This window comes from Schistocerca cancellata, chromosome 2 (genome assembly GCF_023864275.1).
Source record: "Schistocerca cancellata isolate TAMUIC-IGC-003103 chromosome 2, iqSchCanc2.1, whole genome shotgun sequence".
NCBI classification, from domain to species: domain Eukaryota; kingdom Metazoa; phylum Arthropoda; class Insecta; order Orthoptera; family Acrididae; genus Schistocerca; species Schistocerca cancellata.
Genome location: NC_064627.1, coordinates 568,092,832 through 568,111,311, shown reverse-complemented (window position 1 = coordinate 568,111,311; position 18,480 = coordinate 568,092,832). Strand labels below are relative to the sequence as shown.

Here is an 18,480-nt window from a genome sequence, read left to right as displayed (position 1 = left end):
GCATGGCTCTGCTAGGGCTTTGTTTACAAGATTACATGTGGTCTTACCACTAAAAAAGCCTTTACATAAGGGAAAATGAGATCAACTCAAAGGGGACAATACCCACAACCAAGTCAGCACAAGATTACAACAGAATTAGTAAGATATGAGACTGTGAGCTTCTATAGGATATCTATTTCCATTTTAATAAAAAGCAGTCCAGATTGCAATATTTTTTTATTTTTAATTCTGGTTACCAAATGTGGTTTACAGGACCATTCTCAGGCTAAGGCTCTAAGATACATAATATTTATAATGGATCATGTATACCATACACCAAGCCACTTTAGAAACCTAACATAAAAACAACATCAGTTATGATATAAAATGATATGCTACCTAGATGATGTGAGCAGTTAGTGCATGAGGCCATTGTGTAGTACTGACTGGTATCTGTCACAAACTCCTGACTAGCTTTTTATTTAAATATCAAGTATGATATAATGAGGTCAAAAATTATTTTCTTTTTGCATGCCAATGTCATTCAATTATGCATACAGCCTTCCTACTGTACAATTCTCCATGTTTAGATTAGATCAATTGATGTGCAGTGAAGAGATACTCAAGGATTTATAACATGTCATAAATTTGATGGTGATACAACAAATGCCAGTAGACAGAGGACAAGTACTGCTTGTAGAAACAATACAACATTGAGTATGAGATGGCAGAAATAATAAATCTGCTCTTCCTCCTTCTGAGACTGTATTACATCACAAGTAATCTAGAACCATCTCTCCAATGATCTCATGAAAGGTCATTTTTGGATCTTTAAGGTGTGGGACACTAAGCTTGGGCCATTGAAGTATCGTATGGAGCAGAATGTAAGTACAATGACACAGGCCTACAATTGAATATGGATGGTGCATGTTACATGAGAGCACGACTGTATCAGCACATAACCATCAATGTGGTGAGAGGCTAGATAAAATTACATTAAAAAGCCTATCTGGAGCTGTTCAACACTCACATGGAGATAGAAATGATGTTCATCCAGGGAATATCACAGGTAACAAATGATATTACCTAACTGCAAACAAAGTATTATATAAAAATTGGTGCCTTTTCCTTCAAAGATGAATTATAATGAACAGTTCAAGGTTCACAAAGGAAGCTGAGAAGAAGGATAAAATTTATTACTTCAGTAATTATCTACATAATAATTTAAAATTGGCACAGTTTGTTTATTTATGTATTGGCTTGTACCATATCATTATGAAGCAGTGATGAGATGATAAATATATAATGCAATACGTAAAAAATATTATTATAACAAATTTTCTTTCACTGAACAAATGGAGTTTAATGGGTGTATGTATAGTGGCATTTCCTTTATATCTATGGCACCAAAGATTTTTAAACACCAGAGATAGATATAGTGCTTTACAACATTACACTTTTTTAAATTAATTAACTGACTACAAATTCCCTGACATTAGCTATGTTAGGTATAGCTTTACTACACAATAGCAGCATATGAAAACAAGGATTTCCCACTTATTGTGAGTGACTTCCTTAACCACTTTGGCTATTCATGCATGTACCCTGGACCCATCCAAACTTCTGTATGTCACATTGTCTACGTCCTTATATTGTAGAACACTAAATTCGCCAGTCCAGCACACTTGTTACTTTAGTTTTCAGTGACTCATAAAAATGTTCAGTTTTACCACCTTTATTAAATATAAGCTATTTTAGTATTTTGGTGACCTGCAATACACACACGCACACACACACACACACACACACAGAGAGAGAGAGAGAGAGAGAGAGAGAGAGAGAGAGAGAGAGAGAGAGAGGGAGAGAGACATATATATGCAGCCTATGAATTGACCCATTCCATTGAAATCATGCAAATTATCTGTAAAAAAAAAAATAACCACCCAAATAACAGTATTGCATGATTGAGAAATTTTTGAATCAATCTGAAAAATCTGAATATGTAACTAATGAAAACTTACTTCTCCTTTATCCACACCCGCATGTCCATTCTCCCAGTGTTCCCATGATATATTTGTAGTACATCCTGAGATATTTGTAATCCCTTTGTGAGTACTGCTGTAGTTATCACATTGATCAGAAGGTCGATGATCAATAACAGGTAGACACATTTCTTCTGGAAAATAAGAAGTTGTAAAATATACAAAACAATATACAATACACTACACCACACACTTGCATAAGAGTTACACAATATGTTTAGAAATCAACATCAACTTCAAAATCAGAGCCACTGACAAATCACAAAGTATCTATGGCAATTGTTTCTGTCTCCTGCATTGTTATTGAATAAGTCACAATTCATATAAACGTTTGTTATTTGCTGGTAAGCAAGTATAAGAACTGTAAGATTTTTTAAATCAATGTCAGAAAAATATTTTATTGCTTGCTTTTACTGAAGAAAATAATGTATCAACTTTTGATTGTTGTATGCCAGAAAATATTTCAGTGGGATGGCAAGGGGCAAAATATCGCAAAAAAATACCAATTTTCCTGTCTTCATTTCATAAATGTGCTGACCATGTCTCAGTTTGTTCATCCAGTTGGGAACTACAAAACAGGAAATCCATTGTTTTATCAAGTACCTGACCAGAATGTCAATCTCTGGGCAATACAAATCATTTTTATTTACCTATAACTGTATAATAAGAGTTTTCATAAAATTAAGACTTAAACTATATGCTTTCCAGCATATGTACATCTCTTCATCTGTTGCCTAGGTTGTATCTGGCTTAGTCTACTTTTGACCCTTCTTCAGTATGTTCAAGTAATCAACAAACATTATTACTTTTGAGCTGATCTTTAAAGCCTTTGGAAAGTAACATGTAGTAGGTTAACAGATGTGGAATTAGCTCGTTATGTTGCAGGAGTCAATATACTTTCTTGCCAATAATGGGTTTAGTTTTACTCCTGTAGGGTAGTTTGTCAATAAGAATATGTTTTCTCCTGGTCGTTGTCAGGTTTCTTGATATTGCAACAGCTAGTAATCAGTCAAGCAGCTCCTCATTTGACCTCACAGGTGTTAGTGCACCTCCTACAAGTCCTCACACCAAGGAAAAACCCCTGGCAGTATGGGGAATTGAACCTGCTCCTCTGCTTGACAGTCAGCCTAGCTGGCCACGCAGCTGCAGAGGTGAAATCTATAAAGTATACTAGCCAATAATTATGATTATTACTAATCTATTACCACATATAACTATGGAAATTATTTCTAGGATTGTTTACATGTGTACATATATGTTAGGACAATAGCAGATATGAAAAGCAAGCCAGTGCTCACTGTCAGCTCTAGTTATTATCTCACTACTTTAGACAAAGAATTTATGCAACTTCATACAGCATTTCTGTACCTTTGTACAGAGCACACCCAGTGGTTCATATACTGGCAAAGTCATGGGTCTATGTGCAAATAGCCAGTAGAGGGCAGGTTTACCCCCCCCCACCCCCCACCCACCCTCTGCGCCACCAGTGCCACCAGAAAAAGTTACAATCTTTTAATTTTTGCAAATTGAACTTGCATCCTGCCCTGCCCCACTACAGCACACAGACAAATGTATTGATTCAATATGAATTTGGAGCAGAGTCATAATATGTAATGGATATTGATTAGTATCAAATGTACCCTGAGCCATTTGTCATCAAATCTCAAACCTGCTTTGCCATTTGCCACTATTCTCCATACAACTTAAAATACAAGATGTCTCTAGATTTTAAAAGTTGTCAGCTATTCTACCTTTGATCCACAATGCTGTTCCTCATGTTAACAGCCAGCATCGAAAACTGCTAAAAATATGAGTGTACAAACTATTGTCACATGTCTGCATTTTACCTGCCTGACAGCAAAATAATATGTGCAAATCTTATATAAATCATACTCTCTCAGTTAAGGACATTATAGATAGCCAATACATTTCATTAAACTGTAACATTAGTATATTTTATTACTGATAAACATAGTGTTTCAAAAATTTTGAGTTTTAATTTGTAAGAAATTGTGTCTCATGTTCATTATCCCTTCAGATTCCCACTGTTCTTCCAGTAAATTCTCTCTGTATTCCATGAGTGAATCAGCAGTTATCATTGTGTGAAACTGTATCTTTCTCTTCTTAGCCTAACAAGAAAAACAGTGCTGTTTCATTGCTGCCATTTAATAAACATGGTCATATGAACCAATTATCATGGCTCTCACACACATTTCATGAAGACAGTTGGATTCAGCAATAAATTATCAACCTCTATTGTGTTATGTCTTTCCATTCTTGTTGGTAATGTTACTGTGGGAAACAAACTGAAGCTATACATCAGTTACATACAATGCCATCAATCAGTTTTGTTTGACACAAAATCAGTATTGAAATCTTGACTTTCTATAGCCTCCCAGTTATTTCAGATAACTCTCATACAAATCCTTGTTATGTGCTAAACAATGTTTAAAATTTTCCTGTTGAAGCCAGTACACAGACAAAATCAGTATCTTGTAAATTTCTAAGTCTATTACCAAACTCAGAGAACTGTTCAAAGCATTACTCATTTACTTTCCAACCTCACAGCTTATTCCAGTTTTAGTGTATATACACATGCCCCTTCTTCTTATATTAAGCCTATAGTAAGATCCATGTTGATAAATGTGCTGAATTTCTGTGACTTCCTGATGACATTCTATGATGCTTAACACATTTGTAGAAAAACATTTAGATCTTAAAATTTCCTGTAGTGAGATGAGAACTTCACCTCTCTTATTTAACAAGCATCATATGTTTGAATGGAAAAGTTTACACTATGTTCTGTCCAAACAACATTCTTTGTTTTGCAGTTAATTGCTGCTAATGTCTCTACATTTATTTATTTCATCTTTGATCATTTTGCACGCTATTGATGTTAATAGTTTGTACAAACTGAATAACACATAATGGTACATATAATAATAAATAAAATAATGAAATCATATAAATTTGCACACATACAATGAGTATAAGTTAAAATTTTGCATCCTCTTTCGCACTATCAGAAAACTCCTCTGTAGCATAGAAAGCTTTCTTCTTAAGCGAGTTTTGTAGAACGTTTCTAAATGTTTGTAATGAGATAGTGTGGCAGTGCATTGAACAGTTTTACTCCAAGGTATGTATAGCTATTGTGAGTCTTGCTTAGCCTCATAAAGGGTTGGTCAGTCTTTTCTTTGTGATGTGCATTATGACAATGAAATAATTACCTTAATGTGTAGCTCTCTTGATTTTCTTTTCTGCAGACTAAGCAACTGAGTAATAAATAATAATGGGACTGTTATGACACTCAGTTTCTTGAAAATCAGCCTACAAGATATATTGTTTTTGAAAGTACCTCCTACACATCTGATAACCTTTTTCTGCCAGATTAAAAACTCTTTTTACCCCAGTGGAGCTGCCCGAAAGCGGTATGCAGTGTGTTATGTGTCTACGAAAAATGCATTATAGGAGCTGAGGATCATGTTTGCACTCACAAATGCTCTAAGTTTATGTTAAAGGTGTATGACTCTTGATAATTTAGTGCACACAGAATCTGTGTGGAAATTTCAAGTTAATTTGGAATCCGAGTGCACACCAAGAAGTTTAACCAACATAAAGTCATTGTTAGTATTGCATAAACAAAATATTATATTTTATGTTTTATTTTGGTTTAGAGTTCAGTGAATTAAATGCCTTTAAACTAGTTACTAGAAATTCTTAGGTTGGCTTTGCTTTGTTCCTTTAGATCCTCTATGTCATTTCCAGTTTCAATTAAAATGGTGTCATCAGCATACAGAACAGATTTACATGGCATAATACTAGGTAGGTCATTAATATGGATTATAAACAATAAGAGTCACAGTACAGAACCTTGAGAAATGCCTCTTGAAACATCTAGGATTCCAGATCTCATACCATTGAAGTGTATGTTTTGCTTCCTGTTGTCAAGATACAATTCTATAAGGGTTAGTTCTGAATCTCAAATGAGACAGCACCTCAGTCCATCTGTTAGAATCTGATGACTCACAGAGTCAAATGTCTTGCTGAGGTCAATCAGTAGGGCACAAAAAGAATATTTTGCTTCAGAGGCACTGAATACTGTCAAAACAACATATTCAACAGTTTTCAGTGTAGCTGAATTTTTCCTGAAGTCATACTGATAGTTTGTCAGTGTTACATTGCAGGTGAAATGTTTGTAAATTTGCTCAAAAATGTTGGTATAAGAGAAATAGAACAGTAGTTATCAACATGTGACTTGTCTCCTTTTTTGTAGAGGGATAACTACTGTTATCTTCAAGCAGGATGGAAAAGAACAAACTCATAAAAATTCAGCTTATTAGTAAACAGAGTGTTTGTAGTATAATGTCTGCTATCTTTTTAACGAAATCTGACAGACCATACAAGTATTCTCATTTTGAGTTGCTGAGTTTTGCTATTGCTGCTGCAACATCAGAGACAGCAGTTTGTCTGCACTTGAATAAGGATGTTGCAGGTTTGTTGTGCAATATGAATAACTTTGTTTTTTTCTAAATGTTTATCAGTGCCTCATTATAGTAGGCATTTTGTTGAGTTGGGTGTCCTTCATTACTAGAATTAATAAAGAAATTATTCACTTCATTGGGTCTGATACTGGTAGTATCACAAGTGGTTCTGTTAGTAGTACCTAGTTCTGCTTTTATAACTCTCCAAGCAGCCTTGTGTTTGTTTTGTGATTACTGAATATATTTATCATTTGCCATTCATTTCTGTTTTATAATTTCTGATCTGGACAAAATCCATTAAGGTAAGTGACTTTGACAAAGGGTATATTATTATTATGCAGAGCCTGTGAATGAGTATCTCAAAAGTGGCAAAGGTGGTTGAATGTTCATTTGCTACTGTTGAGCATCTACAGAAAGAGGTAGAAGGACAGTGAAACCACCACTAGGTGCTAAGTGGTTGGACATCCACGACTCTCCACATAATGTTGTGTTCAGAGGCTTGTCTGCTTTGTAAAGTGGGATAGACAGTGATCTGTGGGCATCTCTGCCAAAAGAGCACAATGTTGGTAAAAGCCCAAGTGTTTTCAAAGTACATCATTCATTATATGTTGGTGAACATGGAGCTCCACAGCAGACTACCCCAATGTGTTCACATGTTGATCCAACGACATCATCAATTAAAACTGCAGTGGTCATGGGACCATTGGGATTTAACTGTCAATCAATGGAAATGTGTTAGCTCTTCAGGTGAGTCACATTTTTTCTACAGTACATCGCTGGTCATCTCCATTAACACTGTCATCAAGGTGAATGGTGGCTCGATACGTGCAGCGCCCCATGGATGTAGGCTTGTGGGAACATTATTATGATATGGGAGACATTCTGCTGTGATTGCATGGGACCTGTGGTAGTAATCGAAGAAATGCTGACAGCTGCAAACCACTTCCATCCTTTCATGTTGATGTCTTCCCTGATGGTGATGTCCTCTTTCAGCAGTGTAACTGTCTATGTAGCCAGAACTGTACTACAGTGAATCAACTTGGACTTCACAAAGCTGCAAAACAAGATAACTGGAAACTGTGAGGGCTACTGCAAGCTTCCTAGAAAGCTCGCACTAGATCTGTTGCAGTTGATAATATTAGTAGATTTTAATAGAAAGGGGAAAGAGAGGTTAGCAAACCTTTTCAGCTAAGAGAATAAGGATGGTGGTGGTGGGACAGTGGGGAGGGGTGACCATACACCAGAGGTGGAGGGAGGGTGAGGGGGGGGGGGGGGGGGGAGGGTGCATGATCTTGCATAATAAAATTCCTTTGACTACTCGGTCTAAGGGGTTCCTTTATTTTTCTTAACATCTTTGTCTGGACAGGCAGCACAGAAAGAGACTAAAATTTCAAAAATAAATAAATTGGAGAGTAAATCTAATATCATGCACCAAAATATTAAAGGCTTGAAAAATGCTATTAATAACCTTATGATAATAACAATCTCCTACATACTGTAAGGATTAGAATCATGGTCCAATAGAACAAAAACCTGCCTTGGTTTCTTAAAAAAATTAAAGGGAAGCACCATGACACATTCATAGCAGAAGGACAAACAAGAATATAAGAAAAGTGAATTTTTATTTTGTTTTAGATTATAATATGGTAATGAATAAGTATAACTTACCAACCCTTCTTTTATATTAATGTTTTAGTATACCTGGTGGGGGTTGCACAGTGGAATAGTGTGGAAACCTGCCATGGAGGGCACATGCTACTTGTAAGTCAGACAGACCAACTGACAGACGTATTTACTGTGGGTGGCAGTAAACCAATGAGGCAGGTGCTCATGCTGAGTTCAACCTCTGCAGACCTCACCTTCTACTTCATGCCAAGTGTTGTTGCTAAGTGCTCATCATTAGCCACCCCAACCATGGCATGCTGATTATTCATGTGCATGTCTCTACAAGGTTTTGGACTCTGCTTCCCATAGATTGACTCCAATGGCTAGGTTCATTTCCTCTCATGAGGTTCTGTTCCCAAGTTATTTTTGAATCATCATTGGCACATGAAGTGCCCATGCTGATGATGTAGTGCAATGGCATTGTCATGCCTGTCCAGATACTAAAGTAATGATGAAGAACTTTCTTATGCATGTGATACCCCTGCTTTTGTTTCCCTTACCTAGTGTTAATTTTGGGCCACCACGAACCAGGCATTTCTGCAGTGCTGGCAGGAATGGTTGCACCTACAGAAGGAACACCAGCAGCAGCAGAATACAGATTTGCGTCATGGCCTTGCGCTGCTGGCAATGGTCTATGTACCTTTTTTGCAGTTTTCTTCTCCACCACCATTAGCTGGTTTCATTGAGTCTGTGAAAACATGGGAGAATTACCTGCACTGCTTCTTGGTGCCCTGCCAGGTAAGGTGTATCATCGATCCTGTTGGTTAGGACAGCTTGCTGTTGTTCAGCAGCATGGGTTTGTGCAAAGTTGTCCAAAATTGGAATACCTTCTTTGAGCCCAAGAAACACCCCTTTGATGAGCTTTGTCAGTTGTTGACACAGTATTTCAGACACTAAACTCAGGTAGTAGTGGCACAGTTGGCATTTAGCCAACAACGCAAGTGCCTTGGGCAGTCGTATGTGACCTGGATTTGCAGGGCCTCTCATACAAGTGTTATTTTGTGTGCCCCACATGTGCTACCTATTATGAAGACTCGCTGACTGGACACAGTTAGTGCCTGATCCTGAGGTTCATACTCAGGTATTGACATCATCCGACCCTTCCTTAGCAGAAATTGTCTAAACTGCAGAATCACATAGCTGACAGTGGCTGCAAGTAACATCCTCTATGGTAATTGGCAAATGGCTCAATTAGGTATGCAGGGTAAACAGTCCTCTATGCTCTGCAGGGTACCCCAGGCAGCCTCGCCTCCCACTGAGTTGCTGTGCGTTGACGCTGTTGATAATTCTGGTGCAGTGGTGTTGCAGTGCTGCCTCGTTTTCCCAGAAGGTTCATGCCAGTCATAGGGTCATAATGGATTGTAACTCCCACCTGCAGTGGTTTTTGTATCCTTGGAGTCATCATCCTTCCACTCATAAGGTGAGCCCCAGTGGCCCTTCCCCAATAGTCATTTGTTGCATTTTTAACTAGATTGTCTGCTCGTGGATGCCATGTGTGGGGTATGTCATCAGTTAGACCACTTGGCAACTGTCTGTGACAGTTGTTGGGCCATGAGTCAGTTGTTGGATGCCCCTGTGTATTGTCTGGAGTCTACAGCTGCCTCCGACAACCTGCACATATTGCCCCGGGCTATTTCATTGCATGATTGATTGATTACAAAGGCAGTTCAAGGAACATCATATAATTTAATGATTCTATATTTACTTGTTTATTTTGAAGTCATTTGTGGCTGTAGAGTGTAATTCTTGCACCACTTCAAAGATGAATGTAACGTATTATGTCAGTTGCAGGGGCATATAACTGAAATTGCTGGAGCTTAACAAGGTTCTAAGAACTGCTAGATTTCCTCTCACATTCTATACAGAATTTCTGGCTGAGTTATTCCCTCTTTTAACTATAATATAATACACATTCCAAAAACAAAAGACTTTACCTAATGGTTGGAAGAAAGCAAAAGTCATAACCATCTCCAACAATGGTAGCATAAGTGATCAACAAAACAGTTCTCACAAATAGTATATATGAAATGCTTGTAAGTAACTTTGTAAAAAAAATACTTTAATTTTGAATCTACTTTGCCAGAATGTACTAATGTCAAAAGAAGACATTGTAATCAAACCAAGTGTTTCCCATGGAACTGGAATTCCTGCTCTTATTTTTGCACAAGCTTCTACTGCATCATTTACGATTTCACAAATCATGGGAACATTTTCACTTTTATTAAATATATAACATTCTGGCAACCTATACGAATTTAACATGAAATTAAATTTTGAAAAACGAAATTCTAATAAAATATCTTCCCGTATAGTTTGCGGTAACTCCAATTGATAAACATCCAAGGCATTTTGGAGTCTTCCACAAACAGCAATTCGTGCAAGTTTGTACAAAGTTTACATTGTAATAGAAGTGTACTTAGTATTTCTGGCAGCTTGTTAGCGACAATAGAAGTTCTCGGAGTCGATTCAGAGGACATAATGTGCAGACAACAATTCCATGCCACTTATATACTGGACTGGTTGCTAAGCAACTTCAGTTATCAATACTCACATGTCTGTCACTCCAAAACGACAACTTTTACACGTGCCAACCTTTTTCTGGCAAGGGTGCTTGCTCAGATAATTGTCCTAAAAGGACAAATTATCTCGGCGGGACAGTGACGCCGCCATCGCGACCTTGGGATCCCGGGGGCCCCATTCTTTTATCAGTTGCTGACCCTCGAATCATGAAACGACGCAGTCATGTTTCGATTCATGAGGGTCATGATACATCCCGTATCACTGACATCTATTTGTTGCCAAATCTCACAAAACTACCATCCTGTATCACTGACATCCATTTGTTGCCGAATCTCACAATAAACTGCTAGCTCAACCATAATGAGGTATCTCAAACAGACTTAGCTCATCCACAATAACCAGCATGGATTCTGAAAACAAAAATCATGAGAAATCTAATTCATACTTTTCTCACGTGATATTTTGAAAGCCATGGATCAAGGAAATGACGTACCACACCAACACTTATTAACAAAAGAAACTGGAAGCCATGGGTGAGAGCTCAGTATTGTGCTTTTGTTGTGGCATCTTGCAGCTGGCATTCAGCAGCCTTCATCATTGAAGAACTGTAGTAAATATAAAAGTTGTCTACCTATAGTGATGATGAGATCATAGCTCCACAGCCTCTGCAGTTCCATGAATCGCTATCAGAAAAAAAAGTCACACCTAGCACACACCCCTCTGGGACAGCATTCGTCTGTATATGGAGCATACTATGGGATGTCCAAACTTGGATACAAAACAACAGGAGGGACAAAAAATTCCAGATAAAAACTGGGAGGGGGCCTCTATGGGTGTTGTAATGGAGTGAGGTATCATAAGCCTTCCTCAAGTCAAAGAAGACATCACTGAGGTACTGGCAGTGGGCATAAGCTGTCCTTGTAATAGACTCCAGCCAAATAAAGTGGTCAGCTGTGGATCGGCCCTCCAAAAATCTATACTGGCTGTTGGACAAAACGCCCTTTATCTCAAGGATCCAACATGGCCACCAATCCAACATTCATATATGTAACATACACACACTGTTTGTGAGACTGATAGGTCTATGGCAGTCTAGTTTATGTGGATTTTACCTGGTTTCAGAACAGGAGCAATTATGCTTTTCTTCACCCTACACCAGATATAACTGAAGATTGCTAGTATGTGTCTTGGTAACCCATGATTGGATGATGTAGCTATGGTAATCAATGTGTTAACACTTGTCTTATACTGACACCAGTGCTGTGGCTACTACAACATTTTGCCAGCTGCAGTCATAATCCATCGTGATTCAGTTTGCCTGCCTGCACCAGCAGCAGGTGGCACAGGGCCAACCATCAGGCAGCAGCCCAATCACACATCAGAAGACTGCATTGTCCCATGGCCTGTAGGTGCCACTGATGGCTTGCAACAGACTAACATCATATATTCCCAGAGCAGAGCAGACTCTCTTCATTTGCTACTGTATTTGCCGGTAGTAACTTGACTCCCCTCTCAGGATAAAATGTGGTTTGTATCATAAATTTGGCCTGACTTCTACTCTGTACTTGTGTTCACATTAAAAAATTTAGAACTTTGTGCATGTTCTTATTTGTGAGTGGAATTACAATGTGAATGGTGATGAGTGTGAATGGACTTTTCAAGTGTATTTCTTGGCAGTTTGTCTTTGGAGACAGTTCTTCAAAGTTTGCTGCAGCAGCAACTGGAAAGCCAGTGTCATTTGGAAATAAACAGCAGGAATACAGTGTCATGTTGCACAGGGTGTTGACCAGACTACTGGCACAGCCTCAACAATTGCCAGCCCATCAACCTCCCTTCCACACCTATGATGAGTGTGCAGAGCACTGGGAGGCATACAAGGTGTGTTTACAGCACCACTTAAATGTTTTCAAGGCAACAGATGCTTAGAACATTAAGGTTCTTTTTCTCTCATGGATTTCACTCCCCCCTTCCCGTTTTTGTATCAGTTGTTAAGAAAGTTGACCCCACTTCAGGAACCCTCTTTCCTCTCATTTGACAAAATGTGTCACCTGTTTCATCTTATTATCACCACCTTACTCATGCTACTTCCTTGATGGCAGAGTTTCATCAGTGCAGGAAACAATCTCATCAGCCATGTCATGCTTGGGCTGCAGAATTACAGGGTCTCAATCAGAAGTGCTACTTTGTTTCCTGTCAGCATAGGGAATCTTACACTGATACTGTGGTACAGGATGCTATCGTTATGCTGGCCCTGACAAAGAAGTCCACCAGCAGGTGCTACAGTTTGAAGATCCTTCCTTGGAAGAGGTGCTTTCTATTGCTCAATCATTCAAAGTTTCTTCTACGGCAAGCCACCAGTTGGATTCCTGAGCAGACGTGGCCACTGTCAACTTGGAAAATGGCAGGAATTTGGGTTCAGGCATATCCTTAGAGGCAGAAATTGCAATGGTACAGCTTGTGTGTAAACCACCTACCACATGAACACATCTATGGTGGGCTGTTGCCCGCAAACCACTTCAATCATTCCCCATTTGTTTTGTTGAACATGAGAAGCCCAACTGTCCCAAGCATTGGTCCTCCTACCACCACCATTGGAAGAAAGCATACATTGTGGTCGCATGTCAAGCATGTCCACTTGCATCCCATACTTGGCCCTTCAACTCTACATGTGACAACCCTGCGACAGCTTATAACAAATTGATCATCAATTTATGTCTCACTGGGAAGCCACTTCAGTTGCAAGTACATACAGATGCCACAATGTCTCTAATTACTTATCATGTATATCTTCTCTGTAGTGCACCGTCATTGTCTCCAGCTTCGCATCATGCTGTAAATTACAGCAAACAACAAATCACTAATCTCAGACAATTTACATACAAGGTGATAGTCCACCTGTTAACTTTTCTTGTGATGGATACTGCTTTCATGGATAACTTGTTTGGCTTGGATGCTTTCACAGCATTTAGAGTCACAGTTGCTGAATCGGTTAACCAGTTCTGACCAAATACCTTGCAAGGAACTTGGTGAACTTTGCAAGAGTTTTTTGGACATCTTTTCACCTGAGATTGGCTGGGCTAAGCATTTTGCTGCCCTTATTACCATTAAACCAAAGGCGCAGCCTTGTTTTGTTAGGGATAGGCTAGTGCCAATGTCACTTCGTTATCAAGTTAAGAAGGAACTCAACTGGTTGATGGCTTTGGCTGTGATTGACTGTATTTCATCCAGCAAATGAACTACACCACATGTAATCATCAAGAAACTATCTGGACAGCTCCAGTTTTTTGATAATTTTAAGTTGACGATTAGTGCACAGGCTGTGAACAGCATGTACCCCATCCAGCATCTGGATGAATTGATGACAAAACTGGCAGAAGAACAGTACTTTTCCAGGTTGGATTTATCAGAGAAATATAAGCAGCTCCCACTTAATGATGAATATCAGCAGCTGCTTACCGTGAAAGCCCCTTACGGTCTCTACGAGTATAAACATTTGGTTTTTGAGATGGCAGGTGCTTCAGCTCTTTATCAGTGTTTCTTGGAGCAACTCACATAACATGTCCCCTGCTGTATGAACTATTTGGACAAAATCATGGTCACAGAGCATCTGCGGCACCCTTTGGCTTCTGTTCCAAACTCCGCAGGACATAGGTCTCAAGTCTAATCTGGATAAATCTCACTTCTTTCAAACTTCTATTGAATACCTCAGGCACATATTTACCAATAGTGATACAGATGTCACTGCCACTGATACTCTTCCTCAATTTACTAAATTGAAGGAGCTTCAGGTTTTCCTGGGCAAAGATGATGAGAGTTTTTTTCAGAAGCTGATAAATGCAAAAGAGGAAATTTCTGAGGAAATACATATTTGAAATATTATACCAAAATATTAATTACAAAAGAGAATAATTTGACATTTACATTGATTTTGTAGGCATGTGTGTTAGAGTTTTCGAAAATTTTCATTTTTTATATCAGAGGAGAGGGACAAAGTTTCCAAGTTTTTCAAAGATCAATAAATGCAAAGATGGAAGTTAAAACTTTCCTTTATATACACTTTAAAAGTGTTTCTTCTGTTTCTTTTTTATCCTTAATATTAATTACAAAGAAAGCTACTTTTTTGTTCATTTTTCATAGAAATACGACAATCTACTATAAAATAACACTATAGTATCGTACTCTTCCATAAGTATTTGATAAGAAAAAGTGCAAAATAGCAACAAATGTTATTGAAATATAATACAAAATAGTGGATACAACAATACTAAACTGGAAATCTATTGATCACTATCAACAATATCTTTCGAAAACTCTTCTGCTCTTTCTGGTATGTTAAAATGCCTCATAAGTTATGACATATCATCAGTTCTGGCTTTCTGCACCTCTACCTCTACAGAACTTCCATTATAAGTGTCCAATACTGACAACAGTGCCTTCTTTTTAGACTTTTCATAAGCCATATCTCACTGAGCAGTGAAAAAATCTTAGATCATTGGGCTTTCAGAGTAGTGGATTTGAGATCCTTTACTACTCGATCTTTATTATCTTGATGATGCAATTTTGTTCCAGCGTATCATAGTGTTCAGTTGGTGAAAGAATATGTTTCATTTTTCAGTAGTCTTTTTCCATTTTGATTGTCTTCAGCTCAGATGGAAAATATCCTCTTTTGGACTTTTTCCTCGCAGTGGCTCTCTCTACACTTATAACTTTTAATATGTTTCCACAGCTAGTGTAACTTCCTTATCTTTAGTAAAGCTGCAGTCTCCCCCCGTTGTTTTCAGCTGATAACTTCTCTGTTACATGACATTTAATGGCCAAATTTCACAGTCTGTGTTTGGACACCCCAGATGTTGGTTGAAATGTTGTGCGCATGTTGTACTTTATTGTAAAAGTATTATTCCTTTTTCCTTCCTTCTTGATGTTACTGCATTTTGATGATGTGATTACCATGTATTTTGGTAATAATTTACCCTGGTCAATTTTGTTTAAACTATTTACATGATGATGAAAAGTAGGTATCATCACATCTGTGATCAGCTGCTTTGCATTATTTTCTTCGTAAGGCTTCTGAGTTCACTGGTATGTCTGGTAGTCCATGTGAACAGGTAATACCTTGCATTTTCTCAGTCATCTTGGACTTCTTGGTTGCTTCACTTCTGACCTGGACTTCCTACCATTTGAAGACAGTTATATGCACACCATTTTCTGAATCACTTATATTAAGCTCCATTTTATACTCTAACAACCTACTCTTTTATTGCAAACTTCTCCCTCACAAAGCAGGCTTATACTGAGTGACAATCAGTAATTAATGTTATTGTATAAATCACCAATTTCTATTTTGGTTCTGGCAGCAATTGGTTGCCTATAGTAATTGTTTTTTTTTTCCTTTTTTCTTTGTTTCCAGAAAACACTCTCATATTATCATTGACCGCCTACCACACAGGGGGCCTGGGTTCGATTCCCAGCAGGGCACTGGATGTTGTGTGTCCTTCATTATCATTTTCATCATCATTGACTCGCAAGTTGCCGATGTGGCGTCACCTAAAAAGGACTTGCAATACAGCGGCCGAACTTCCCCAAATGGGGCCTCCTGGCCAACAATGCCATACAATCATTTCATTTCATTGACAGCGACATGCTACAGTGCTATTTGCCCTTCAAGTCTCTCAGAAGAAAACTACAGTTTGCATTTATTGACTTGTGGATTAACTGGCTGTGAGCAAATATCAAATTTTTCAGAAACTTTTAGTTTTCAGCCACCTATAACAGAAAATATCAAATTTTTACCAAACTCTTTCAGTAGACCATGCATTGCAACTTGATGTGTAACCACAAAAATTTGAGTTCCAGAAAAATGAAAATTTATTCACTTTTGAAAAAAATGCTCTTCAGTTGCTTATTATCATAAATTCAACTCACAAGTGGCTACTATATGTATTTTTCACCAGCTCCTGCAAAAAGGTGTGCTGATCATCTGGATGACAGCACATGACAAAGCATACATGACTTTGAAGGATAGTCTCCGTTTAGCCCCTTGCCTCGCTACATTCAGCCACATAATCAACTTGTGTTGGCTATTGATGCATCCTACTTTGGGCTGGGGGCAGCGCTGGCTCATTGCAATTCTGGTGGTTCAGAGTAGTTGATAGTGTCCACCTCAAAGGAATTCGACACAGCACACAAAAATTTCTCCCAAGTTAAGATGGAGGCAGTGGACAACTTTGCTATTACAAGTTCTTGTGTCACTCAGACTGTCAGCACAGATCCTATTCTCTACCCAGGTGTGGCAGAATATCCAGAGGGGAAGGCATGAATAATGTCTGGCCCAAGCATCAGACTCTGTCCATAATTATTCTGTGCTGGGACACAGACTGACTCACGTCAATGGTGTGATCTTGTTGATGAAGCAACATGTTGTGCTACAGGTGGTCATTCCACCTTCTCTCCAACAGAACATCTTATGGTCTTACATCATGGCCACCGGAGAGTATCACAGACAAAGATGCTGTTTCACTGCTATGTCTACTGCCCATATGTCAGCCAGAAGATTGAACACTTGATTGGTGTGTGTCCCAAGTGTGTAGCTCACCAGGCCAGCTTGCAGTGATGTTACTCACCATGGCTGGCACCCACACAGCCAAGGGAGTGCATCCACATGGATTTCGCAGCCCCCTTCCTCGACACCTTTTGGCTGCTTGCCATTGATGCATACTCTCATTTTCCATACATTGTCATTTGCTACTCTACAATGGCGCAGTCTGCTGTGGATGCCCTCAACTGGATATTCGCCACTGAAGGCTTTACTCACAACCTGCTGTCGGATGGCGGATTGCAGTTCACCCCTCAGATCTTTCAGGACTTTTGTTTGCACAATGGCATCCACCACATCTAAGTTCTCACAGTTCCAGCCCTATTGGTAAGAAAAGCTTGGCAGAGTTACGTTATGGCTGCCAATCATGTACAGTGTTGCACCTCCTGCTGCCAACGTCTCTCACGGCTCTTGCTCCTACATTGCCATGCTATGTACCAGGGTCCCCATCTGGGTTTGTGCTTTTGGCCACTGTGTTTGTTGTATTCTGGTTATCATCCACAGTTAGCGCGGTGCAATGTTCAAATAACTTACAGGTTATGCCCTGAAACTGGCAGGGTGTGCTCCTGATGAAATATTCGTGGTTGTTCATGATGTCACCTGGCTGCGTTCCCATAACTTATTTGAAGAATACTTACCAGATTATATACAAAATTTGTGATTGATTGAGGTTATGCCCTAAAACTGGCAGGGTGTTCTCCTGATGAAATATTCGTGGTTGTTCATGATGTCACCTGGCTGCGTTCCCATTACTTATTTGAAGAATACTTACCAGATTATATACCAAATTTGTGATTGAGTTAAACTCTCTTTTAACCATAACACACTGCAGATGTCTTGAACAAAAAACTGTACCCAATAGGTGGAAGAAAGCATAGGTCACACTTCTCTATATGAAGGGCAGCAGAACTGATCAACAAAACTTGTGTTGTTGTTGTTGTTGTTGTTGTTGTTGTTGGGGTATACAGGCACTCAATGGAAAGGTTATCAGTGGCCAAAACTTGTATCAAAATGTTGGGTTCAAACATAATGAGGTATCTCAAACAGCAAGATCTTACCCATGACAGCCAGCACTAATTCCTAAAAGACTGGTACGTTACTTGCATAACATTCTGAAAGCTATGGATCAAGGTAATCAGGTAGATTCAGCATTCCTTGACTTCCATAAAGCATTTCACTCTGTAGCCTCTGCCACGAATTT

At 38.7% G+C, this 18,480-nt stretch overlaps 1 protein-coding gene across 1 annotated transcript in view; it reads right to left on the bottom strand.

Annotated features, from left to right (window-relative positions):
• The window catches only part of LOC126156533 (melatonin receptor type 1A-A), a 103,622-nt gene that overhangs the window by 71,686 nt on the left and 13,456 nt on the right, over window positions 1–18,480 (bottom strand). The window contains exon 2 of the mRNA XM_049916317.1: window positions 2,001–2,155. Coding sequence (XP_049772274.1) covers window positions 2,001–2,150 — 150 coding nt within the window. The 5' untranslated portion in view covers window positions 2,151–2,155. The remainder of the gene's footprint in view (window positions 1–2,000; window positions 2,156–18,480) is intronic.